General features: G+C 47.2%; 2 protein-coding genes across 3 annotated transcripts in view; both read left to right on the top strand.

Annotated features, from left to right (window-relative positions):
* Nucleotides 1-2,772, top strand: part of LOC306739976 (disintegrin and metalloproteinase domain-containing protein 9-like) — a gene marked incomplete at its 5' end in the record, with an annotated part of 43,683 nt that extends 40,911 nt beyond the window's left edge. Inside the window, one exon of the mRNA XM_079222076.1 lies at nucleotides 365-2,772. Coding sequence (XP_079078202.1) covers nucleotides 365-434 — 70 coding nt within the window. The 3' untranslated portion in view covers nucleotides 435-2,772. The remainder of the gene's footprint in view (nucleotides 1-364) is intronic.
* Nucleotides 2,773-4,051: 1,279 nt separating this feature from the next.
* LOC306739977 (2-oxoglutarate dehydrogenase complex component E1) overlaps nucleotides 4,052-25,000 on the top strand; it is a 28,216-nt gene continuing 7,267 nt past the window's right edge. Inside the window, exons 1-13 of one of the 2 annotated variants that reach the window (XM_079222078.1) lie at nucleotides 4,052-4,110; nucleotides 5,784-6,174; nucleotides 13,176-13,346; nucleotides 16,071-16,173; nucleotides 20,478-20,593; nucleotides 20,697-20,851; nucleotides 21,334-21,480; nucleotides 21,551-21,641; nucleotides 21,929-22,108; nucleotides 22,219-22,347; nucleotides 22,451-22,630; nucleotides 23,628-23,780; nucleotides 24,013-24,115. In XM_079222078.1, coding sequence (XP_079078204.1) covers nucleotides 5,935-6,174; nucleotides 13,176-13,346; nucleotides 16,071-16,173; nucleotides 20,478-20,593; nucleotides 20,697-20,851; nucleotides 21,334-21,480; nucleotides 21,551-21,641; nucleotides 21,929-22,108; nucleotides 22,219-22,347; nucleotides 22,451-22,630; nucleotides 23,628-23,780; nucleotides 24,013-24,115 — 1,768 coding nt within the window. In that variant the 5' untranslated portion in view covers nucleotides 4,052-4,110; nucleotides 5,784-5,934. Of the gene's footprint in view, nucleotides 4,111-5,783; nucleotides 6,175-13,175; nucleotides 13,347-16,070; nucleotides 16,174-20,477; nucleotides 20,594-20,696; nucleotides 20,852-21,235; nucleotides 21,252-21,333; nucleotides 21,481-21,550; nucleotides 21,642-21,928; nucleotides 22,109-22,218; nucleotides 22,348-22,450; nucleotides 22,631-23,627; nucleotides 23,781-24,012; nucleotides 24,116-25,000 lie in introns of those variants that run through there. The other variant, XM_079222077.1, reaches the window with a different exon arrangement.

Below are 25,000 nucleotides of genomic sequence, written 5' to 3'. Positions count from 1 at the left end.
ACTGGACCCAGAAGCTAAAGCTAACTTTAAGCTAACTGAACCCAGAAGTTAAAGCTAACTAGAAGCTAACTGGACCCAGAAGCTAAAGCTAACTTTAAGCTAACTGGACCCAGAAGTTAAAGCTAATTAGAAGCTAACTGGACCCAGAAGCTAAAGCTAGTTAGAAGCTAACTGGACCCAGACGTTAAAGCTAACTTGAAGCTAACTGGACCCAGAAGTTAAAGCTAACTAGAAGCTAACTGGACCCAGAAGCTAAAGCTAAACCACCAACAGCACCAATCTGTCACGTTATATCAAGTTGAATGTTTTTTTCGAAAAGTAAAATGTTCAGTTCTGATTTTTGACTTTTTTTCACTTCTCTCAGAAAACCGAAACCTTCTCCTGCATCTCAGCATCTGGTGCCTCAAAGACCCGCCCCCGCTCCACCTGTTTAACCAATCAAGGGGCCCGCCCGCCACACCTGGATGACACCCTTCCTCCTCTTCTTCTTCTCCTCCTCTTCTTCAACCTCAGTCCCAAACCGAGCAACAGCCAGGAACGGATTCTGGAGCTGAAGATGTCCGACCGCCGGTCCTGGACTACTGTACGAAACTGGGCCGCTCCACCAGAATACTGGACCCGGTCACACTGGGCTGGGGTTCACCAGAACTGAACATAAGCAGACTATGACTATACAGACTTTCTATATCTAGTTCAGTCTGGGGACAAAACTCAGCCAATCGGGTGACGACTCTGTCACCAAACCAGCCAATCACATGACAGACACGCCCCAAATCTCACAGCAGATCCTTCCACGCTGTCATCGACTGGAAAGCTCAGCTAATAGTTATATTTACTTTATTCAGCATGCTGGCTAGCTGTCAAACATTGCTAGATTTGGGGTCAGTCAGTAGCTAGTGCTAGTTGCTGCGGTGTGTTCACTGCTAGCATTACAACATGTATGCAGTCAGCTAGCCGGTTTAATAGCTACGCTAATCACGCGTCCTCACCGGCGACATGTTGAGCTAGCGGTTTGGCTATAAAGTAAAAAAGCTCATGATTGAAGTTCACAACAAGTCCTGTATTTCAGAAAGATGGCGGCTTTCTAGCATGTAGCTAGCTAAACGTTAGCTTTTTTTAACTTCTTCTGATTGTATTCACTAGTGAAGATTATGTTGATGAACAAAATGTTTGTTTGCCATGGAGATTATTTTAAGAAACCCATCGGCTGTTTGTGGAGGGAACCGGGGCTATGCTAACATGCTAACTTCCTGTTGGACTTCATGAACACGTTGTCTCTGCAACGTTCTATTAGCGATATTATTACTATTATTATTACTGTGCACTATTTCATTTGAATGTGAAAATGTAACCACTATATTCAGCGCCCGAAAAAAACTTCTTATTGTAATTAAACAAAGACGGTTTTAGCTAACGGCTAGTTACGTGCACCGAGAGGCGCTTCGCTCTGATTGGCTGGTTTGAAGACATAGAGGCCGCTGGGGGCGGAGCCTACACTTGACCCCGTCTCTCTGTTTCCTGTCTGTGTGCACTTCCCCTCTGCTCAGCGCCATCATCAGAATGTAACGCGCCCCTGCCGCTGCCTGCGGGTGCGCTTGGTCTCCACACCTCTTCCAGAATTGTAAAAAATCACAGAATGAAAACCTGAACCCTGAAACCCCGACACGCTATTTAATCTCATATCTGGGACCTTCAGCATCTCCCAGGCTCCGTCTACACGTATGCAGATTCATTTCTTTTATCCCGGTTCACACGAGAGCCTGAACGCACCGCTTGTGGGGCCGGTAGGTGGCGATAAAGACTCACTGACGCGGTCAAATACCACAGAAGAAGAGTCGGTGAGCTTATTCTACTCCTATAAACGTAATAACCAGTTGAGACGTAAACGAACCAGCATTGTTGTTTTCTGGAGTTTAGAAGCGTCTCCAAAACGTAGAAGAAGACCGTTTATGGGTGGGCGGGGCCTAAATGTTCACAAGGACACACCCCTTTTTTTGTTTACGTCCACTTTCTTGGTTTTTGAAGCCTCGGTATGCGGTGCACGTGTTTTTATATTATAGAGAAACGCTCTTTTACTTTGTCTTCAGATGTGGAAGCTGAACTTTTTAGAAAACGGCGAGGCAGAGACGACAGGAAGTGACATCACAAACCAGGGATTTTCACATTTCACGGCTTTCATGCAACAAAAATATAAAAAGTTGAATCGGCGTTTCCCTCTGACCTTCCTGTAGAAACGGAGGAAAGGGACTGAAGTTATTTCAGGACCGAGAGCAGCTGAAGCCGAAGCTCGCGAGGGCGTCGCGTCACGGGGTCAAAGGTCACGGGGTCAAAGGTCACAGGGGGCCAGGTTCCGTGTGTTCAGACTCGAGCAGCAGCCGGCGCTTCCGCCTGACGACTGTCACTCAAACAGCAGAATGCCAAACGGGGGATTCATCCGCCGCTGAAAATAGTCCCCGACAAAGTCTCTATTTCCTCTTGTGTTGGAAGTATAAAAACACACATTACCAGTTTCATAACGGCTGAATTAATGCATCATTTCAACATCGTAATAGGAATCAACGGACGGACTCGTGCTGTTGAAGTGATCTTTAAGTTAGGAGGAGTTTCCTGTCAGGACTGCAGTGATTACTTTTATCATTTAATGTTGCGTTACAAAAACAATTGTATTTATCAATAAAAAAAGTGTATGAAATAGAAAGAAATCAAGAAAAATGACTTAAGATTATGGTTTCAAGTGTAATTTTGAAAGATATTAAAACAAGGTGCTTCTTTTCCAAACGCGTGATGTCATGATTGATTCATCTAAATCTAGCTGTTTTGTGTTTTTAAAGAGACAGGAAGTCAGACATGTTGTTGGTTTGAGTCCTTTATTTATACATCAGGGTCTCCTCCAGCTGACTGGTCTTCCTCAGGTCTCCTCCAGCTGACTGGTCTTCCTCAGGTCTCCTCCAGCTGACTGGTCTTCCTCAGGTCTCCTCCAGCTGACTGGTCTTCCTCAGGTCTCCTCCAGCTGACTGGTCTTCCTCAGGTCTCCTCCAGCTGACTGGTCTTCCTCAGGTCTCCTCCAGCTGACTGGTCTTCCTCAGGTCTCCTCCAGCTGACTGGTCTTCCTCAGGTCTCCTCCAGCTGACTGGTCTTCCTCAGGTCTCCTCCAGCTGACTGGTCTTCCTCAGGTCTCCTCCAGGTGACTGGTCTTCCTCAGGTCTCCTCCAGCTGACTGGTCTTCCTCAGGTCTCCTCCAGGTGGACGAGTCCTTAAACCTCTAATGGAGGCGACCAGGAGGAATCCTGATGAGATGCTGAACCACCTCAGCTGTATCTAAGTATTTTTAACAATTATGTAAAATAAAGATTCAATCATGAATATAATATATAATTTTGATATATCACTATTATTGTGATTTTACTGTTAGATAAATACAATAAATCCTGAGACATAAAACTATGCATCATGCATTTAATTTAAACCTTTTCTATTAGAGTTTTTGTTTAATAGATAATTAGATACTTTATTAATCCTGCAAGGGGAAATTGTTTCGCTCCAGCAGCATGTTTACTAACAAGTGACGCAATATTATTAAAGCAATATTAAATATAGAAATGCACAATATATAAAAAAATAGACTGATAAAAACAATAGTGCAAAGATGTAAACAGACAAGTGTAACGGTGTTTTATGGGTATGAGTGATTTAATACAAACCTAAAACTATTTATTTTTTATTTATATAAAAAAAAAGCAATACAACAAAATTGTATTACGTTTTTACACTTTTGTATTTTAAACGTATTTGTTTTACATTTATCGTGTTGATTTAAAAAAAAATGCAACCATTATTTATTTTCTGACAGAACTCTTAAAATATAAGAAAATACATTTTCATTCATTAATATAAATTAAAATGTGGAATTACGGGACTCCCAACAGGATCCTTTTAACGTTGGAGGGGGCGGGGCATTAGCGTGCGCGGTGGCGTCACCGCGCACGCTAATGCCCCGCCCCCTCCGCGCGCCCCCTCCCTCCCCCGAGCTGTCATCCTTTCACCGGGAGAAGGCGAAGGGCATCCGGGATAACGTCCGAGAGCGGAGCCGCTGAAACCGCGTTTCTCGAGGTGAGTAAACCGGGAGTCGAGGCTTCAGAGGCCCGGGAGCCACCGGGGAGGTTACCGGTCCCGGTCCTCACTCACAGAGACGGAACCGGGTCCCGTTTAACGGAAGTACAGTCCGTCCCGAGACAACCTGCTAGCCGCGTGCTAACACACGCACACTAACGGCCCCGTGCACGTTAGCTCATCAGTCACGTGACCACTTCACCGCCTAGAGTTATAAAACATCCCTCTGTAGCTTCCGGTGCTGAGTTTTAACCGTAAATGACGTCATTTCACGAGGGTTTTTTTTTATCCAAGAAATCGCTTTTTCGGGAAGTCCGTGACTCGCGGAAGGACAACGTGACGGACAGCTGGTGTTGGCCAATAGGGAACAGCTTAGGAGTCCGGGTTCCGCCAATCGCGAGGCCGTGTGGGCGGGTGGTGGGCGGGGCCAGGCCGGGGTGAGGGAAGGAACATGGAGCCCCAACAAGGTCACAACATGGAGCCGCAGAGGAGGTGAACTTCAGCTACACGAGTGTCCTTTTGCTGCGGCCTTCCTCCCTTTACACTAGTACTCGTCCACTCCCTTCCTCGTTGGTCTTCTTGTGACGTCACTATGTCCACGCAGCCGCTCCTCTGTTGATCGAGGCTCTGTTCACTCACGTTTCTACTGCTTACGTCTTTGTTGACTAGATTTAAAGGGGAGCTTTTGGAGGAACTCGGTTTAAATGAACTAGTCGCTTCATCATCAAACCTCCTGGTAGTACTCCCACTGACTGTGGAGGTAGTACTCCCACTGACTGTGGAGGTAGTACTCCCACTGACTGTAGGAAGTAGTACTCCCACTGACTGTGGAGGTAGTACTCCCACTGACACTGGAGGTAGTACTCCCACTGACTGTGGAGGTAGTACTCCCACTGACTGTAGGAAGTAGTACTCCCACTGACTGTGGAGGTAGTACTCCCACTGACTGTGGAGGTAGTACTCCCACTAACTGTAGGAAGTAGTATTCCCACTGACTGTGGAGGTAGTACTCCCACTGACTGTAGGAAGTAGTACTCCCACTGACTGTAGGAAGTAGTACTCCCACTGACTGTGGAGGTAGTACTCCCACTGACTGTAGGAAGTAGTACTCCCACTGACTGTGGAGGTAGTACTCCCACTGACTGTAGGAAGTAGTACTCCCACTGACTGTAGGAAGTAGTACTCCCACTGACTGTGGAGGTAGTACTCCCACTGACTGTAGGAAGTAGTACTCCCACTGACTGTAGGAAGTAGTATTCCCACTGACTGTGGAGGTAGTACTCCCACTGACTGTAGGAAGTAGTACTCCCACTGACTGTGGAGGAAGTACTCAGGTGCTTTACTGCAGTAGAAGTACCACTACGCACTGAAACTACTCCACGAGAAGTACAAGTCCTGGTTCAAAACCTTACTGCAGTACAAGTATATACAAGAGGTTCATGTAGTTAAAGTTAATAAAATGTGCTAAAGTAAAAGTACCTGACATATTCATGGTATCTATGACATCATCATGTTTATAACTGGTTTCATCTTCATGGTATCTATGACATCATCATGTTTATAACTGGTTTCATCTTCATGGTATCTATGACATCATCATGTTTATAACTGTTGAGCTGCTTCCCGGTGGTCGTCTGTCACGTGGACTCTAACCGTGTCTCTCTGTGTCTCAGTGGACTAACGGACCGGAGGCCAGTGGACGCTTCATTCGTCCCTCTCAGTGCTGGACTTAAACCCCGGTGGAGAGACTTTCCCACGTCGCGGTTCTGAGGTAGAGGACGTGCAGCCCGACCGCCACCGCTGGTGACGCCGTTAAGGACTCCAATGCATCGCTTAAGGACTTGTGCGGCGCGGTTGCGTCCGCTCACCGCCTCGCAGGCGGCTCAGACTGTCGGCCCCCAGCGGCCAATGACAGCCGCCTCCACGGGGGGCGCCAGGACGTTTCAGCCAATCAGGTGCTACACGGCGCCCGTGGCCGCCGAGCCGTTCCTCAACGGGACGAGCTCCAACTACGTGGAGGAGATGTACTTCGCCTGGCTGGAGGACCCCAAGAGCGTTCACAAGGTGAGCGGCGGTGGAGCCCCCTGCTGGTACAGGCCTGCTGGTCCTCAGACAGGAAGTCACTCAAACACTCCTCACCAGACACACGACTCATAATCACATCCTTTACTTAATCAGTTCCAGCTTCTCACCGATGAATGTTTTCTGGTTTCTTTTCTCCTTTTGAGACTTTTTATGCACGAAACAAAACGTTTTACAGGGCAAACTAATCCCGATGTATAAAATACCCGACGCATTGATGACCTCATCAATAAGATGTAGAACATAACCAACGCATTGATGACCTCATCAATGAGATGTAGAACATAACCAACGCATTGATGACCTCATCAATAAGATGTAGAACATAACCAACGCATTGATGACCTCATCAATAAGATGTAGAACATAACCAACGCATTAATGACCTCATCAATAAGATGTAGAACATAACCAACGCATTAATGACCTCATCAATAAGATGTAGAACATAACCAACGCATTGATGACCTCATCAATAAGATGTAGAACATAACCAACGCATTGATGACCTCATCAATAAGATGTAGAACATAACCAACGCATTAATGACCTCATTAGCTGGTCCACTGAGACCACATCAGGTTGTTAAAGAGATAGAGATGTTAGAGGTTAGAGATGTTAGAGAGAGAGGTTAGAGATGTTAGAGAGAGAGGTTAGATATGTTAGAGAGAGAGGTTAGATATGTTAGAGAGAGAGGTTAGAGATGTTAGAGATAGAGGTTAGAGATGTTAGAGAGAGAGGTTAGAGATGTTAGAGAGAGAGGTTAGAGATGTTAGAGAGAGAGGTTAGAGATGTTAGAGAGGTTAGAGATAGAGGTTAGAGATGTTAGAGAGAGAGGTTAGAGATGTTTGAGATAGAGGTTAGATATGTTAGAGATTGACGTTAGAGATAGAGGTTAGAGATGTTAGAGATAGAGGTTAGAGATGTTTGAGATAGAGGTTAGATATGTTAGAGATTGATGTTAGAGAGAGAGGTTAGAGATAGAGGTTAGATATGTGAGAGGTTAGAGATGTTAGAGAGAGGTTAGATATGTGAGAGGTTAGATATGTTAGAGAGAGAGGTTTGAGATGTTAGAGATAGAGGTTAGAGAGAGAGGTTAGAGAGAGAGGTTAGAGATAGAGGTTAGAGATGTTAGAGAGAGGTTAGATATGTGAGAGGTTTGAGATGTTAGAGATAGAGGTTAGAGAGAGAGGTTAGAGATAGAGGTTAGAGAGAGAGGTTAGAGAGAGAGGTTAGAGATAGAGGTTAGAGAGAGAGGTTAGATATGTTAGAGAGAGAGGTTAGAGATGTTAGAGAGAGAGGTTAGAGATGTTAGAGAGAGAGGTTAGAGATGTTAGAGAGGTTAGAGATAGAGGTTAGAGATGTTAGAGAGAGAGGTTAGAGATGTTTGAGATAGAGGTTAGATATGTTAGAGATTGACGTTAGAGATAGAGGTTAGAGATGTTAGAGATAGAGGTTAGAGATGTTTGAGATAGAGGTTAGATATGTTAGAGATTGATGTTAGAGAGAGAGGTTAGAGATAGAGGTTAGATATGTGAGAGGTTAGAGATGTTAGAGAGAGGTTAGATATGTGAGAGGTTAGATATGTTAGAGAGAGAGGTTTGAGATGTTAGAGATAGAGGTTAGAGAGAGAGGTTAGAGATAGAGGTTAGAGAGAGAGGTTAGAGATAGAGGTTAGAGATGTTAGAGAGAGGTTAGATATGTGAGAGGTTTGAGATGTTAGAGATAGAGGTTAGAGATAGAGGTTAGAGAGAGAGGTTAGAGAGAGAGGTTAGAGATTGACGATAGAGATTAGATATGTTAGAGAGAGAGGTTAGAGAGAGAGGTTAGAGATGTTAGAGATTGACGTTAGAGATAGAGATTAGATATGTTAGAGAGAGAGGTTAGATATGTTAGAGAGAGAGGTTAGATATGTTAGAGAGAGAGGTTAGATATGTTAGAGATTGACGTTAGAGATAGAGGTTAGAGATGTTAGAGAGAGAGGTTAGAGATAGAGGTTAGATATGTGAGAGGTTAGATATGTTAGAGAGAGAGGTTAGATATGTTATAGAGAGAGGTTAGAGATGTTTGAGATAGAGGTTAGATATGTTAGAGATTGACGTTAGAGATAGAGGTTAGAGATGTTAGAGAGAGAGGTTAGAGATAGAGGTTAGATATGTGAGAGGTTAGAGATAGAGGTTAGATATGTGAGAGGTTAGAGATGTTAGAGAGAGAGGTTTGAGATGTTAGAGAGAGAGGTTAGAGAGAGAGGTTAGAGAGAGAGGTTAGAGATAGAGGTTAGAGAGAGAGGTTAGAGAGAGAGGTTAGAGATAGAGGTTAGAGATAGAGGTTAGAGAGAGAGGTTAGAGAGAGAGGTTAGAGATAGAGGTTAGATATGTTAGAGATAGAGGTTAGAGATAGAGGTTAGAGAGAGAGGTTAGAGAGAGAGGTTAGAGAGAGAGGTTAGAGAGAGAGGTTAGAGATAGAGGTTAGATATGTTAGAGAGAGAGGTTAGAGATAGAGGTTAGAGAGAGAGGTTAGAGAGAGAGGTTAGAGAGAGAGGTTAGAGAGAGAGGTTAGAGATAGAGGTTAGATATGTTAGAAATAGAGGTTAGAGATAGAGGTTAGATATGTTAGAGAGAGAGGTTAGAGATAGAGGTTAGAGGTTAGAGATAGAGGTTAGATATGTTAGAGAGAGAGGTTAGAGAGAGAGGTTAGAGAGAGAGGTTAGAGAGAGAGGTTAGAGATAGAGGTTAGAGAGAGAGGTTAGAGATAGAGGTTAGATATGTTAGAGAGAGAGGTTAGAGATAGAGGTTAGAGAGAGAGGTTAGATATGTTAGAGAGAGAGGTTAGAGATTGACGATAGAGATTAGATATGTTAGAGAGAGAGGTTAGAGAGAGAGGTTAGAGAGAGAGGTTCGAGATGTTAGAGATTGACGTTAGAGATAGAGGTTAGATATGTTAGAGAGAGAGGTTAGAGAGAGAGGTTAGATATGTTATAGAGAGAGGTTAGATATGTTAGAGAGAGAGGTTAGAGATGTTAGAGAGAGAGGTTAGAGAGAGAGGTTAGAGAGAGAGGTTAGATATGTTATAGAGAGAGGTTAGATATGTTATAGAGAGAGGTTAGATATGTTAGAGAGAGAGGTTAGATATGTTAGAGAGAGAGGTTAGAGATGTTATAGAGAGAGGTTAGAGATGTTAGAGAGAGAGAGATTAGATATGTTATAGAGAGAGATTAGATATGTTATAGAGAGAGGTTAGAGATGTTAGAGAGAGAGAGATTAGATATGTTATAGAGAGAGGTTAGATATGTGAGAGGTTAGAGATGTTAGAGATAGAGGTTAGAGAGAGGTTAGATATGTTATAGAGAGAGGTTAGATATGTTATAGAGAGAGGTTAGAGAGAGAGGTTAGAGATGTGAGAGGTTAGATATGTTAGAGAGAGAGGTTAGAGATGTGAGAGAGAGAGGTTAGAGAGAGAGGTTAGAGATGTGAGAGAGAGAGGTTAGAGAGAGAGGTTAGAGATGTGAGAGAGAGAGGTTAGAGAGAGAGGTTAGAGATGTGAGAGGTTAGAGATGTGAGAGAGAGAGGTTATAGAGAGAGGTTAGATATGTTAGAGGTTAGATATGTGAGAGGTTAGAGATGTTAGAGATAGAGGTTATAGAGAGAGGTTAGATATGTGAGAGGTTAGATATGTTATAGAGAGAGGTTAGATATGTTAGAGGTTAGATATGTGAGAGGTTAGAGATGTTAGAGATAGAGGTTAGAGATGTTAGAGAGAGAGGTTAGATATGTGAGAGGTTAGATATGTTATAGAGAGAGGTTAGATATGTTAGAGAGATAGAGGTTAGATGGTTGAGATGTTAGAGAGGTTAGAGAGAGAGGTTAGAGATAAGAGATGTTAGAGAGGTTAGAGAGGTTAGAGATAAGAGATGTTAGAGAGGTTAGAGAGAGAGGTTAGAGATAAGAGATGTTAGAGAGGTTAGAGAGAGAGGTTAGAGATAAGAGATGTTAGAGAGAGGTTAGAGAGAGAGAGGTTAGATGGTAGAGATGATAGAGAGGTTAGAGAGAGGTTAGAGATGTTAGAGATAAGAGATGTTAAAGAGAGGTTAGAGATGGTGGTTTGTTTCTGCAGCGGTCACAGAGGAAGCGTTCAGGACTATTAGTTCATACCGTGAGTTTATGCCATTAGTTTATAAAAGTGTCCCAAAGAACGAATGTTTGAACCTCATTCAACACAGAACTGACTGCAAAACATGCAAGTTGTTAAGAGTTGAGCCTCGAGATGTCCTTTGGTTTAATTTATGCTGCTACACACACACGCACACGCACACACACACGCACACGCACACGCACACGCACACGCACACGCACACGCACACGCACACACACTCCACGACTTTAGTCTGCGGTAGCTTTTGGAGCTCTCTAACTAAATCCACATTCCTCACCTGGCAGCCTCAGCGTCTCACCTGTGGGAGCTTCAGCCAATGAGAGCGCAGGACGTCGAGCGCTTCTTTTGACTTGTGTGAAGTCAGATTTACAGATATTTTGCTTTTATTGGCTCGTTTGTCTGGATGAACTAGTGCCTTGTTGTGTTACATGACATTCATTGATATGACATCTTTTATGTTTTCTTATGAATTGTTGACATTTTATTCATGCAACATATGACAAGACACAATATGCTGAAAACCGTACAACGTAGAAGTAGAACATTTTTGTACATGTTAATGGAATCGCGATGGTCTTCATCGTTTTATATTCAGTCCAAATGTTCATTCATTCGTTCATGTAATCAAAATGTGATCGTGATAATATAGTTATACACAGGAATATGATGATATGAAGATGTCAACGTTGTTACTGTCTGACTGTTGTGTCTGACTATTGTTGTTACTGTCTGACTTGTTACTGTCTGACTGTTGTTGCTACGGTCTGACTGTTGTTGTTACTGTCTGACTTGTTACTGTCTGACTGTTGTTATTACTGTCTGACTTGTTACTGTCTGACTGTAATTGTTACTGTCTGACTGTTGTTGTTACCGTCTGACTTGTTACTGTCTGACTGTTCTTGCTACCGTCTGACTTGTTACTGTCCGACTGTTGTTGTTACGTCTGACTTGTTACTGTCTGACTGTTGTTGCTACTGTCTGACTGTTGCTACTGCCTGACTGTTGTTGTTACTGTCTGACTTGTTACTGTCTGACTGTAGTTGTTGCTGTCTGACTTGTTGCGGTCTGACTGTTCTTGCTACCGTCTGACTTGTTTCTGTCCGACTGTTGTTGTTACGTCTGACTTGTTACTGTCTGACTGTTGTTGTTACTGTCTGACTGTTGTTGTTACTGTCCGACTGTTGTTGTTACTGTCTGACTTGTTACTGTCTGACTTGTTACTGTCTGACTGTTGTTGTTGCTGTCTGACTTGTTACTGTCTGACTGTTGTTGTTGCTGTCTGACTTGTTGCTGTCTGACTGTTGTTGTTGCTGTCTGACTTGTTCCTGTCTGACTTGTTCCTGTCTGACTTGTTACTGTCTGACTGTTGTTGTTACTGTCTGACTGTTGCCACTGCCTGACTGTTGTTGTTACGGTCTGACTTGTTGCTGTCCAACTGTTGTTGTTACTGTCTGACTTGTTGCTGTCCGACAGTTGTTACGGTCTGACTGTTGTTGTTACTGTCTGATTGTTGTTGTTACTGTCTGACTTGTTACTGTCTGACTGTCGTTGTTACTTGTTGCTGTCTGACTGTTGTTGTTAGTCACTGTATGACTTGTTACTGTCCGACAGTTGCTACTGTCTGACTGTTGTTGCTACTGTCTGACTGTTGTTGCTACTGACTGTTGTTGTTACTGTCTGACTGTTGTTGCTGTGTGACTGTTGTTGCTCTCTGACTGTTACTGTCTGGCTGTTGTTGCTGTGCGACTGTTGTTACTGTCTGACTGTTGTTGCTGTCTGACTGTTACTGTCTGCCTGTTGTTGCTGTCTGCCTGTTGTTGTTGCTGTCTGGCTGTTGTTGTTGCTGTCTGGCTGTTGTTGTTGCTGTCTGGCTGTTGTCATAGTCTGACTTGTTATTACAGTCTCACTGTTAGTCTGACTGTTACTGTTTGACTTGTTACTGTCGGACTGTTATTATTGTCTGACTGTTGTTGTTACTGTCTGACTGTTACAGTCTGTGACTGTTGTTGTTACAGTCGGTGACTGATGGAAAGATCAATCTATCGGATCATTGAACAGATTCCAGTACTTCCTGCCTCTCCTTCACAGTAAAAGCCCGTTTGACTGTCTTTACAATCTGAAAAGCAGCAGCAGCAGGAAGTGAGGAGTCATCAGAATCCCACGTGGTTCTGTCATCACAGATCAGGACTTCACTTCCTGTCTCTGATTTGAATGATGGCGTTTAGTTTAAGCAGAAGTTGAACATGAAGGTGTGATGGTGACTTCATCACATGAGTCGTTGTTCCTGTCGTCGTTTGTGTTGACGTGTCTCGTGGAATAAGTGGAGAAAAAAAAGTGTTATTGCTGAGTTTCGGCTCGTCTGCTTTCTTTTTGGTTGAAACCCGTCTGACTTCAACACGACAGCATTACCAGAGCTGGGAAACTCAGATAATACTGAATTTAAATAAAGGATCTTAAGAGAGAGACAGGGAGAGAAGGGCGCGCTTGAATCGTGAGGGTGGAATGTGTGTTAGTGAGCCGGGTGGAGTCTGTGGTTCTGCAGCTCATTCTGGACTTGTGAGTCACCGCCTGAAGGAACCGGTTAGTGTGGCGGTCAGGAGGAGAAGAACACGGAGGCCTTCATGTTGTTTAAACACTATCTTACCGACTCAGGTTGGAGGTACTTCTACTGCACTTGGGCTTTTTAAACTTATAAACTTACTGGTTAAAACTTCATCAAAGAGAAAAGATTCAAAGATCCGTCGTCCAGTTTGTTTATGTCTGAACTAAACGCCTTCAGGCTGCTCTTCTTCTGTGGTTCTATTAAAAGTCTTCCTTCTTTCCCCCCTCAGTCGTGGGACGTGTTCTTCAGGAACGCGAGCTCCGGCGCTCCTCCAGGAGCAGCGTACCGGTCTCCTCTGGGTCTTTCTGCTGCTGCCCTCTCCTCTCTGGAGGCGCAGCCCAACGTGGAGAAGCTGGTGGAGGACCACCTGGCTGTGCAGTCACTCATCAGGGCCTACCAGGTACACACACATATACACACACCTACCAGGTACACACACATATACACACACCTACCAGGTACACACACATATACACACACCTACCAGATACACACACATATACACACACCTACCAGGTACACACACATATACACACACCTAACAGGTACACACACATATACACACACCTACCAGGTACACACACATATACACACACCTACCAGGTACACACACATATACACACACCTACCAGGTACACACACATATACACACACATATACACACACCTACCAGGTACACACACATATACACACACCTACCAGGTACACACACATATACACACACCTACCAGGTACTACCAGGTACACACACCTATACACACACACACACACCTACCAGGTACACACACATATACACACACTTACCAGGTACACACACATATACACACACTTACCAGGTACACACACATATACACACACCTACCAGGTACACACACATATACACACACCTACCAGGTACACACACATATACACACACCTACCAGGTACACACACATATACACACACCTACCAGGTACACACACATATACACACACCTACCAGATACACACACCTACCAGGTACACACACATATACACACACCTACCAGGTACACACACATATACACACACCTACCAGGTACACACACATATATATATATATATATATATATATATATATATATATATATATATATATATATATATATATATATATATATATACACACACACACACACCTACCAGGTACACACACATATAAACACACACACACACACCTACCAGGTACACACACCTATACACACACTTTCCAGGTACACACACCTATACACACACTTTCCAGGTACACACACCTATACACACACCTTCCAGGTACACACACATATACACACACACACACACCTACCAGGTACACACACATATACACACACATATACACACACCTACCAGGTACACACACATATACACACACCTACCAGGTACACACACATATACACACACACACCTACCAGGTACACACACGTATACACACACACACACACACACACACCTACCAGATGCACACACCTACCAGGTACACACACACACACACACACACACACACACACACACAGGTCCCGTTCACCTAAATTCAGGGTTTGAAACTACAGTTCCCACAATGCTTTGGAGGACGTAGACAGGAAGTATAAATGTGTAATAACGTTTTATTATGACGTTTGGTTCATTATTGATATTAATATTTAATATGAGATTTTATCTTCACAAGAAGAACCAGAAAAACAAACTGATATTCATGTGAAACACAAAGTTTTATTTTGTCAGACTTCCCTTTAATCACCATTCAAAATAAAATAATGATCAGTTGTTAAGTTATGAGTGCGGCTGCTCTGTCGAGTGTTGACTGAAATGTGATTTATTAGAACGTGTGTTGACTATAAATAACTATGTTTAATATCCTGATTTCCAGGTGCCGCCTACTTCCTGCTTTCATGTTTAACGTGACGTCTAACTTCTTCCTCAGAGCGTTAACGTGGAGCCGACTGTCTGCTGTTCTTTCTCAAACCCAGATTGTTTTTATAATTATATGGATTATTATTGTTGTTTTTAAATCTTCCTTCAGTTTTATTTCCGTTGTGAGGAGAGTAATGGTTAATAAACGATGTGTAACAGAGTTGTTGATGCGGTGGTCTGGGTTAGGGGCTGAGGGCTGGGTGGAGGTCTTCACGGTCCTGAACGGATCATCAAGGACCGATGCACGTTATTGATCCACTGATTCATATTCATCAGTTTGGTCGTCGCTCTCGTTCTTTCATTTTATTTCAGTCAGAAGACAAATAACACATAGAACACCAGTTATCTCTCCTGACCACCAGGGGGCGACTCCTCTGGTTTGTATTATTCTGGTCATTTAGAGTCAAACAGACCATAAAGCAGTGGATACTTTAGGGGCGGGGCTACAGGGTGATTGACAGGTCTCTACGTCGCTCCTCCTCAGTCCATATATGGTCAAAAACAAGATGGCGACGGCCAGAACGAGGCTTCAAAAGTCCTCAAACCAATGAGACCAATCGGCTCCGCGTGTGAACGAGAAGTAAACAAACAAGATGTTCGGTCACATGACACCGGTGGACCTGTGCAGACCTCCAGTCAGCTACAGCAGTCAGGGTTGTGATAACTGTGTGTGTGTGTGTGTGTGTGTGTGTGTGTGTGTGTGTGTGTGTGTGTGTGTGTGTGTGTGTGTGTGTGTGTGTGTGTGTGTGTAGGTGATGGGGCATCACAATGCCCGGTTGGATCCTCTGGGAATCAGCTGTGTGAATTTTGATGATGCTCCGGTGAATGCCGGCTTCCAGGACGTCGGTGAGACATCAGAACTGAGAGAACTCTTCTGGCTTGTGGTGTTAATGCTACCCCTCCCCCACCCACCCCCCCTCTCTCTCTCCTTCCTCCTCCTCTCTCTCTCTCTCCTTCCTCCTCCTCTCTCTCTCTCTCCTTCCTCCTCCTCTCTCTCTCTCTCTCTCTCTCTGTGTTTCTAACCGTTTGTGGTGATCTTTCACTTTACAAATCCTCCACCTGCTTCTCTGGTTATTTCGCATCTTGCTTCCTCCTCTTCTTCACCTTCTCCTTCATTTCGGTCCATCCTGTCCTCCTCCTCTTCCTCCTCCTCCTCTTGGCCTGGGTGGGCTCTGTGCTATTGTCACTCCTTGTAGATCCGGGGGCACCACGTGGCCCAGTTGGACCCCCTCGGCATCATGGACGCCGATCTGGACTCGTGTGTCCCCACTGACATAATCACGTCCTCCGACAAGCTGGGTGAGGAGCTCGTCTGTCCCCGGGGTCTCCTGGGTCTCCTGGGTCTCCTGGGTCTGCAGGTCTGCAGGTCTCCTGGGTCTCCTGGGTCTCCTAGGTCTCCTGGGTCTCCTGGGTCTCCTGGGTCTGCAGGTCTGCAGGTCTCCTGGGTCTCCTGGGTCTCCTAGGTCTCCTGGGTCTCCTGGGTCTCCTGGGTCTCCTGGGTCTGCAGGTCTGCAGGTCTGCAGGTCTCCTGGGTCTTCAGGTCTGCAGGTCTGCAGGTCTCCTGGGTCTGCAGGTCTCCTGGGTCTGCAGGTCTCCTGGGTCTCCTGGGTCTGCAGGTGGACCCGCATCCCAAATGGAAACTGTGTTGTACATCAGGACGCTCTCTTCAACCTCCTCGTGTACAAAACGTGTTTCTGGACTTTCCGGAACTTTCTCGTCTGTACGCGGAATGTTTCAGAAACTTTCAGCAAAACCTGAAACGTTCTTAATCACTCGAATGTTCCTGGAACGCTCACGTGCACGCTCGAATGTTCCTGGAACGCTCACGTGCACGCTCGAATGTTCCTGGAACGCTCACGTGCACGCTCCAGTGTCCCTGTAGCAGAAGCCCCGTGCAGCTCGTGATACAAGCAGCTGGCTTTTTCAATTTTTTTAGCATTCTGATTTACAGATTTGTTTTTAAATTCTAATTCCGTTTCAAACGGCTTCTTCCCTCAGATCCCCTTGAGAGCAAACACCATACGTCACGCTTGTATCATCATTTGCACGACTTCTCTAAATTATTCATGTTTTGATCTCCACACAAATGTTTCTAAATCTCAAATCTGTACAAAACACCCAGAGTCCTTTTCCAAATGAACTTTCTGAAACTTTGTAGAACCGCAGCTTTACTGGAGTCCCAGCAGAGTCACGTCGGCCTCAGATCTTAATCGGATTCTCTTGGTCAGGAATAGATTGGTCCCTCGTGTGGTGGATTTAATCCTTCACGCCTCGTTGTAAAGAACTAGCTGAAGTGGATCCTTTATGATCCCTTTAGTAGCTTTCAATCACAGCACATGGTCTTGATCAGCTGATGGACTTTTCATCTCTTTCCTGTTTATGTCTCCGGAGAATTTGAGATTGAAAGTTCAGGTTTGAGGTTGAAGAGCAGCGGAGAGTAGTTTCTGTTTTTGGTGAAACTACTGTTTAGCGCTGAGGAAGATCATGTGACGTGGTGGAAAGCTCCAGACAGTAGAGACATTCAGAGTCCTTTGAGAGACGAGTGTGTGTGTGTGTGTGTGTGTGTGTGTGTGTGTGTGTGTGTGAGAGCTGTTAGCTCTGTGCTAGCATCGGTGCTACGGCGGAAGAAACCTGCCGCTGCACTCTGACGTGTTTCGTCTTCTGCTGGTCGCTGATTGGCTGCTGCTCTGACACGCCGGCTCTCAGCCGCGTCCTGATTGGCTCGCTGCTGCTTGGGCTAAACGTCGAGGACGAGCTCTTCTTCTGTCTCCTCATCGTCACGTGACGAGGAACCGGACCAACGAGATCGACTCGACTTCCTGGCGTTTCAGACGCGTTGAAGCACGTTCACAACAAACGAGAGAAATGTTGATTTTAGATCATTATTTCCAACATCTCAACAACGACGTTGTTTATTTACCGTGTTTATCTGAATGTCTGAAACCATCGCAGAAGTGCAGCGACTCAACGTTTATTCTCCTGTTCAGACTTTCTGGACAGTTTAAAGACGGAAAGATGTTTTATTTTATTTAGTTAGTTTCTCTTATTAGACCGAATAACTAAATCATGTGGTTAACCGCTAATTAGCTTTAGCATCACTGGCCCTCGCACTCTTTACTTCCTGTTGCACCGTGATCAATGCGGACGGGGGCGTGTCTTTGAGAGCAGGCGCGCTGGTCCGTGTATTTAAAGATTGAGCCGAGGTCGTCGGTGTTGCGTTCAGGGACCGGTGGCGTCCCGGCCGTGCTTCCTGTCTGTGCCTTCACGCCTCCCTCGTGCTCCACCTCCTCCCTCTGCGACCCGTTCTCCGCCACACGACAGGAAGCCGGTGGAGATGCCGCTGAAGCGCGGTGGTGTTAAAATGGCCGACGGCGTCGGGTCGTAGGTCACTAACGGTGTCCGGGTGTCTCTCCCTCTGCTGCCCCCTGCTGGCGACCCCTCCAGACGTGGCGGTGTTCAAGGAGAGGCTGGGCGTCCTCACGGTAGGAGGTACGAGGAGCGACCGCGCTGGTGTGCCGCCGCGAAGCCAGTAGCTCCTCTTAGCGGGGTCATGTGACCGCGACCTCTACAGGAAGTCAGGCCTCTAGAGGTCGCGGCGCTTCAGAACGGGCAATAAAGGAACGATGTTTCATTTAGTTCACCGTCTTTGCTTTTATCAAACGTGTTTCTTCAGTTGAATGTTTGAGCCACAGTCCCAGTTTGTTGTCCCATTCAAATCTAGACACGACGTTTAACACTGAAAAAGTGTTTTTCCTGGTTGTCTCGAGTGTATGATGAGTTACATGTCGTCCAATCGGCACGCTGGGTTGATCCCAGGACGTTCAAACGGACCTCATCCTCACAACAACGGCGGATATTTATTATATTATCTCTCAGATTGTTTTTATTTTGTGGTGACGGACGGTGAACCTCAGTGAAACATCACTTTAATGCCTCAACACACAGGAAACATGCAGAGGAAACTCACACATGTTCAGTTAAATGTTGGCTCCATTGAAAAGGATGAAGTGACCTCTGACCTCTCTGAATGTCTCCTGTGTTCTGGCTGCTGTAGTTAGCTTCGTTAGCTTGTTAGCTTCTAGCTGCTGCCCAGTCCAGTGAACAGTAGAACAGTTAGCAGACGTTGATGCTATATATATATATATATATATATATATATATATATATATATATATATATATATATATATATATATATATATATATATATATATATATATAATCTCTCCAGCCTTGTTGTTGTGTTTCAGAGTCACACGTTAGCGTCGCTGCAGACGGAGCGTTAAACATCCGACATCACCAGTTTGTCTGCAGCTGTTTGTGAACGCATTTTTTTTTTAACGAAGAAGAAGAAGAAGAAGAAGAGTGTTGTCCTGTTTTAGTTGTTCCTCACTGCTCTTCCTCTTCTATGACGAGGAGGAGGAGGCGAGGAAAGGAAGTGAGGAAAGTGAATACGGAGCTGAGCAGTGATCTGTCTGCCTGCTGTCTTTTAGAGAGACGCTGCTTTTTGATTGGCTGTTCTCCGTGTGATTTGGTTTGTGGCCCCGTGTCGTGCTCTCTGATTGGCTGAATAGGTCTGTCCGGCTCAGCCCTGTGATTGGCCGGTTGGGTGAGGAACATTTAAGGTGATTTGTGTTGTATTTAAGGATGACGGAGGGATTTGAACCCGCTAAAGACTCAGAGACGCCTCCTTTCTCTCTACCTGTCCTCTCTCCTTCATAGCATCCTCCACTAACATCCCATAATCAGTCTGAAGGTACAGAATCACTCGCGTTCATTACGCCGTCACGGAAGCATCGCTGCTTCTTCTGAAGTCCCGCCCACTTCTGGCAGAACGCCACGGGGAAATATATGTACTATGGTCAATGGTGAGAGACTCCTCTGGTTGTATAGAAGTCTGTGCTTCATGTGTTAAAGCTGCATTCTCTCTCCTGACCACCAGGGGGCGACTCCTCTGGTTGTATAGAAGTCTTAGTGTTAAATAAATAAAACTCTCGAACCCGTTCCTCATAACCAGATCACTAAATTTTAAGCGTGTGAACGTCTCTCAGCCCTGCGTTGGGCGGCAGAAGGGGCGGGGCCAGAAGGGGCGGGGCCAGACAGGGCGGGGCTACAACGCTCTGCTCGCGGAGTCTCGTGGGCGCTTCTCCCTCAGTCTGTTCTTCCAGGAGACGTGACGGGTTCATCCACTTTATAACTATTCATCTTTTCTTTTGGTTTCTTTTCTCACCAACATGACTAGTCGTTGTCATTGATCCTGAGTTCTGTGAGGTTTGATGTGTGAACCTAATTATTGATCCTAAGGATGTGTCCTGTCTTTACTTTATTGGTCCTCACCCCGTCCACACATCTGCTCCTGCTGCTGTCCCTTCACTCTTCTTCTGCTCCTGTCTGCATGTTCACCATCTGTTGATGCATATTCTCCATATTGTGTTTTTCATCCATTCATTCATTCATATTTGCATGTTTCCATTCGTCCACCTCCTGTCTCTGTACATCTCCTTGTCCCCTACCTTCGCCCTGCAAATTTTTTTTTCACCTCCTTCCCCCTTTGTCCCCCCCTGCCCTCCCCTCCCGTCCCCTGTTGCATCCTGGGACATGTAGGCTTCTACGGCCTGGATGAATCGGACCTGGACAAGGTGTTCCGGCTGCCCACCACCACCTTCATCGGAGGCTCGGAGAGCGCTCTGCCTCTGAAGGAGATCATCCGCCGACTGGAGGTGAGCAGAGTGTCACTGGAGGTCTGGGGGGAGATGTTACCTGTGCAGGTGGTGCTGCTGGTACGGGTGGTACAGGTGATGCTGCTCTCCTTGTGCCGGTCAGATGGCGTACTGTCAGCACATCGGCGTGGAGTTCATGTTCATCAACGACTTGGATCAGTGCCAGTGGATCAGAGAGAAGTTTGAGACTCCAGGAATCATGCAGTTCACTCTGGAGGAGAAGAGGACGCTGCTGGCCCGCATGGTCCGCTCCACCAGGTAAACACCCCTCCACCTCCCACATGGTCCGCTCCACCAGGTAAACACCCCTCCACCTCCCACATGGTCCGCTCCACCAGGTAAACACCCCTCCACCTCCCACATGGTCCGCTCCACCAGGTAAACACCCCTCCACCTCCCGCATGGTCCGCTCCACCAGGTAAACACCCCTCCACCTCCCGCATGGTCCGCTCCACCAGGTAAACACCCCTCCACCTCCCGCATGGTCCGCTCCACCAGGTAAACACCCCTCCACCTCCCACATGGTCCGCTCCACCAGGTAAACACCCCTCCACCTCCCACATGGTCCGCTCCACCAGGTAAACACCCCTCCACCTCCCGCATGGTCCGCTCCACCAGGTAAACACCCCTCCACCTCCCGCATGGTCCGCTCCACCAGGTAACTGTGTGTGTGTGTGTGTGTGTGTGTGTGTGTGTGTGTGTGTGTGTGTGTGTGTGTGTGTGTGTGTGTGTGTGTGCAGGTTCGAGGAGTTCCTGCAGAAGAAGTGGTCTGCAGAGAAGCGCTTCGGTCTGGAGGGCTGTGAGTCTCTGATCCCGGCTCTGAAAACAATCATCGATAAATCCTCTGAGAACGGCGTGGAGAACGTCATCATGGGCATGCCTCACAGGTAGCACACACACCTGTGTGTACATGCATACTATATACACACACACTTCCTGACCTCCTCCTTCTTTCAGAGGTCGTCTGAATGTTTTGGCCAACGTGATCCGCAAAGAGCTGGAACAGATCTTCTGTCAGTTTGACTCCAAGCTGGAAGCAGCTGATGAGGTAATGTACCTGTAGTGGTGCTGTTGTTGTTACCCTGTTGTTACCCTGTTGTTACCCTGTTGTTACCCTGTTGTTGCCCTGTTGTTGCCCTGTTGTTGCCCTGTTGTTGCCCTGTTGTTGCCCTGTTGTTACCCTGTTGTTACCCTGTTGTTACCCTGTTGTTACCCTGTTGTTGCCCTGTTGTTGCCCTGTTGTTACCCTGTTGTTACCCTGTTGTTGCCCTGTTGTTGCCCTGTTACTCTGTATGGGCGTGGTTCTTCAGGGCCTGTGGTGTGGTTCCTCCTCAGGGCTCTGGAGACGTGAAGTACCATCTGGGGATGTACCATCGGCGCATCAACCGCGTGACGGACCGGAACATCACGCTGTCCCTGATGGCCAACCCGTCCCACCTGGAGGCCGTGGACCCCGTGGTGCAGGGCAAGACCAAGGCCGAGCAGTTCTACTGCGGAGACAACGAGGGCAAGAGGGTGAGCCGCGCCTCCTCTGGCTCCTTCGCCTCTGGCTCCTTCGCCTTCTCTTGGCTCCTCCTCCTTATGTATGTTTGTGTGTGTGTGTGTGTGTGTGTGTGTGTGTCCAGGTGATGTCCGTCCTGATCCATGGAGACGCAGCGTTTGCGGGTCAGGGCATCGTCTACGAGACGTTCCACCTGTCTGACCTGCAGTCCTACACCACGCACGGCACCGTGCACGTGGTCGCCAACAACCAGGTAACGCACTCATATACACACACACACACACACACATACTCACACGCAGAACACAGCCGCGGGCGATAAACAGGGTGATTCTCCCCCCCCCCCCCCCCCTCAGATCGGCTTCACCACAGACCCCCGCATGGCGCGCTCCTCGCCGTACCCCACGGACGTGGCGCGCGTGGTGAACGCTCCCATCTTCCACGTGAACGCAGACGACCCCGAGGCCGTGATCTACGTCTGCAAGGTGGCGGCGGAGTGGAGGGCCACGTTCCACAAGGACGTGGTGGTGGACCTGGTGAGTGTGTGTGTGAGGGCCACGTTCCACAAGGACGTGGTGGTGGACCTGGTGAGTGTGTGTGTGTGTGTGTGTGTGTGTGTGTGTGTGTGTGTGTGTGTGTGTGTGTGTGTGTGTGTGTGTGAGGGCCACGTTCCACAAGGACGTGGTGGTGGACCTGGTGAGTGTGTGTGTGTGTGTGTGTGTGTGTGTGTGTGTGTGTGTGAGGGCCACGTTCCACAAGGACGTGGTGGTGGACCTGGTGTGTGTGTGTGTGTGTGTGTGTGTGTGTGTGAGGGCCACGTTCCACAAGGACGTGGTGGTGGACCTGGTGTGTGTGTGTGTGTGTGTGTGTGTGTGTGTGTGTGTGTGTGTGTGAGGGCCACGTTCCACAAGGACGTGGTGGTGGACCTGGTGTGTGTGTGTGTGTGTGTGTGAGGGCCACGTTCCACAAGGACGTGGTGGTGGACCTGGTGTGTGTGTGTGTGTGTGTGTGTGTGAGGGCCACGTTCCACAAGGACGTGGTGGTGGACCTGGTGTGTGTGTGTGTGTGTGTGTGTGAGGGCCACGTTCCACAAGGACGTGGTGGTGGACCTGGTGTGTGTGTGTGTGTGTGTGTGTGTGTGTGTGTGTGAGGGCCACGTTCCACAAGGACGTGGTGGTGGACCTGGTGTGTGTGTGTGTGTGTGTGTGTGTGTGTGTGTGTGAGGGCCACGTTCCACAAGGACGTGGTGGTGGACCTGGTGTGTGTGTGTGTGTGTGTGTGTGTGTGTGTGTGAGGGCCACGTTCCACAAGGACGTGGTGGTGGACCTGGTGTGTGTGTGTGTGTGTGTGTGTGTGTGTGTGTGTGTGTGTGTGTGTGAGGGCCACGTTCCACAAGGACGTGGTGTCTGCCGCCGAGTGCAACGCAGCACTGGGAGGGAGGCTGACCGTGTGTCTGTCTCTCTCTCTCTCTCTGTGTGTGTGTGTGTGTGTGTGTGTGTGTGTGTGTGTGTGTGTGTGTGTGTGTGTGTGCAGGTGTGTTACCGGCGGATGGGCCACAACGAGATGGACGAGCCGATGTTCACTCAGCCGCTGATGTACAAACAGATCAAGAAGCAGAAGCCGGTTCTGCAGAAATATGCAGAGAAGCTGATCGCAGAGGGAGCCGTGAGCCGGCAGGAGTACGAGGCGAGTACTACGAGTACTGAGTACTGCTAGTGGTACTACTAGGACTACTACTACTGCAATACATCATAGAACTGTCATATTTTATGTGTCAATACACAACTTTTTGTCAAACATGTGGTTATATAACTTATATACGTTTCATACTGATTCAGATGAATTGCTCAGCTGTTTGATGTGAAGGTTCCATTTAGCTTCTCGGGGTGCGTTCCAACCCTCTGCTCTCTTTCTTCAGGAGGAAATTGCCAAATACGATAAGATCTGCGAGGAGGCGTACAACCGCTCCAAAGACGAGAAGATCCTCCACATCAAGCACTGGCTGGACTCCCCCTGGCCCGGTGAGGCGCCTGCACACAGAGGGACAAGCCACGCCCCCTTTACGGCGCAAACAAAGCCACGCGGGGGGGGGGGGGGGGCTGCGCTCATGTGATTGGTTGAAAATGAGGGCGACATCTGATTGGCTACAGAAAAGTCCAAGTTGAAAAAACACGTACACGTCCTCAAACTAATGCATACACATGCAGAAATATATTTGTGATTTAAAAAAAAAAAAAAAATTATGACATTTATATAAATCGTAATCTGTGCATTGGAATATATTTGTGAATCTTTCTGTTTGCATTTGCAATTATTGAGACTGACCCCTGACTAGATGGGCATCTAGTCAGGATGCCTCCTGGACGCCTCCCATTAGAGGTTTTCCAGGCACGTCCAACTGGTAGGAGACCCCGGGGAAGACCGAGGACACGCTGGAGGGATTATAGTCCTGGTCTCAGGACCCTGGTCCTCTAGGTCTCTTGACCCTCGGGTCCTGGTCCAGGTCTCGGGACCAGCTCCTGGTCTCGGGTCCAGGTTTTGGGTCCTGGTCTCGGGTCCAAGTCTCGGGTCCAGCTCCTGGTCTCGGGTCCAGCTCCTGGTCTCGGGTCCAGGTCCAGGTCTCGGGACCAGGTCTCGGGTCCTGGTCCAGGTCTCGGGACCAGCTCCTGGTCTCGGGTCCAGGTCTCGGGTCCAGCTCCTGGTCTCGGTCCTGGTCTCGGGACCAGCTCCTGGTCTCGGTCCTGGTCTCGGGACCAGCTCCTGGTCTCGGGTCCAGGTCTCGGGTCCTGGTCCAGGTCTCGGGACCAGCTCCTGGTCTCGGGTCCAGGTTTTGGGTCCTGGTCCAGGTCTCGGGTCCAGGTCTCGGGTCCTGGTCCAGGTCTCGGGTCCTGGTCCAGGTCTCGGGT

Source organism: Taurulus bubalis (genome assembly GCF_910589615.1).
Source record: "Taurulus bubalis genome assembly, chromosome: 8".
Lineage (NCBI taxonomy): Eukaryota > Metazoa > Chordata > Actinopteri > Perciformes > Cottidae > Taurulus > Taurulus bubalis.
This window is presented reverse-complemented; position numbering and strand designations above follow the sequence as displayed.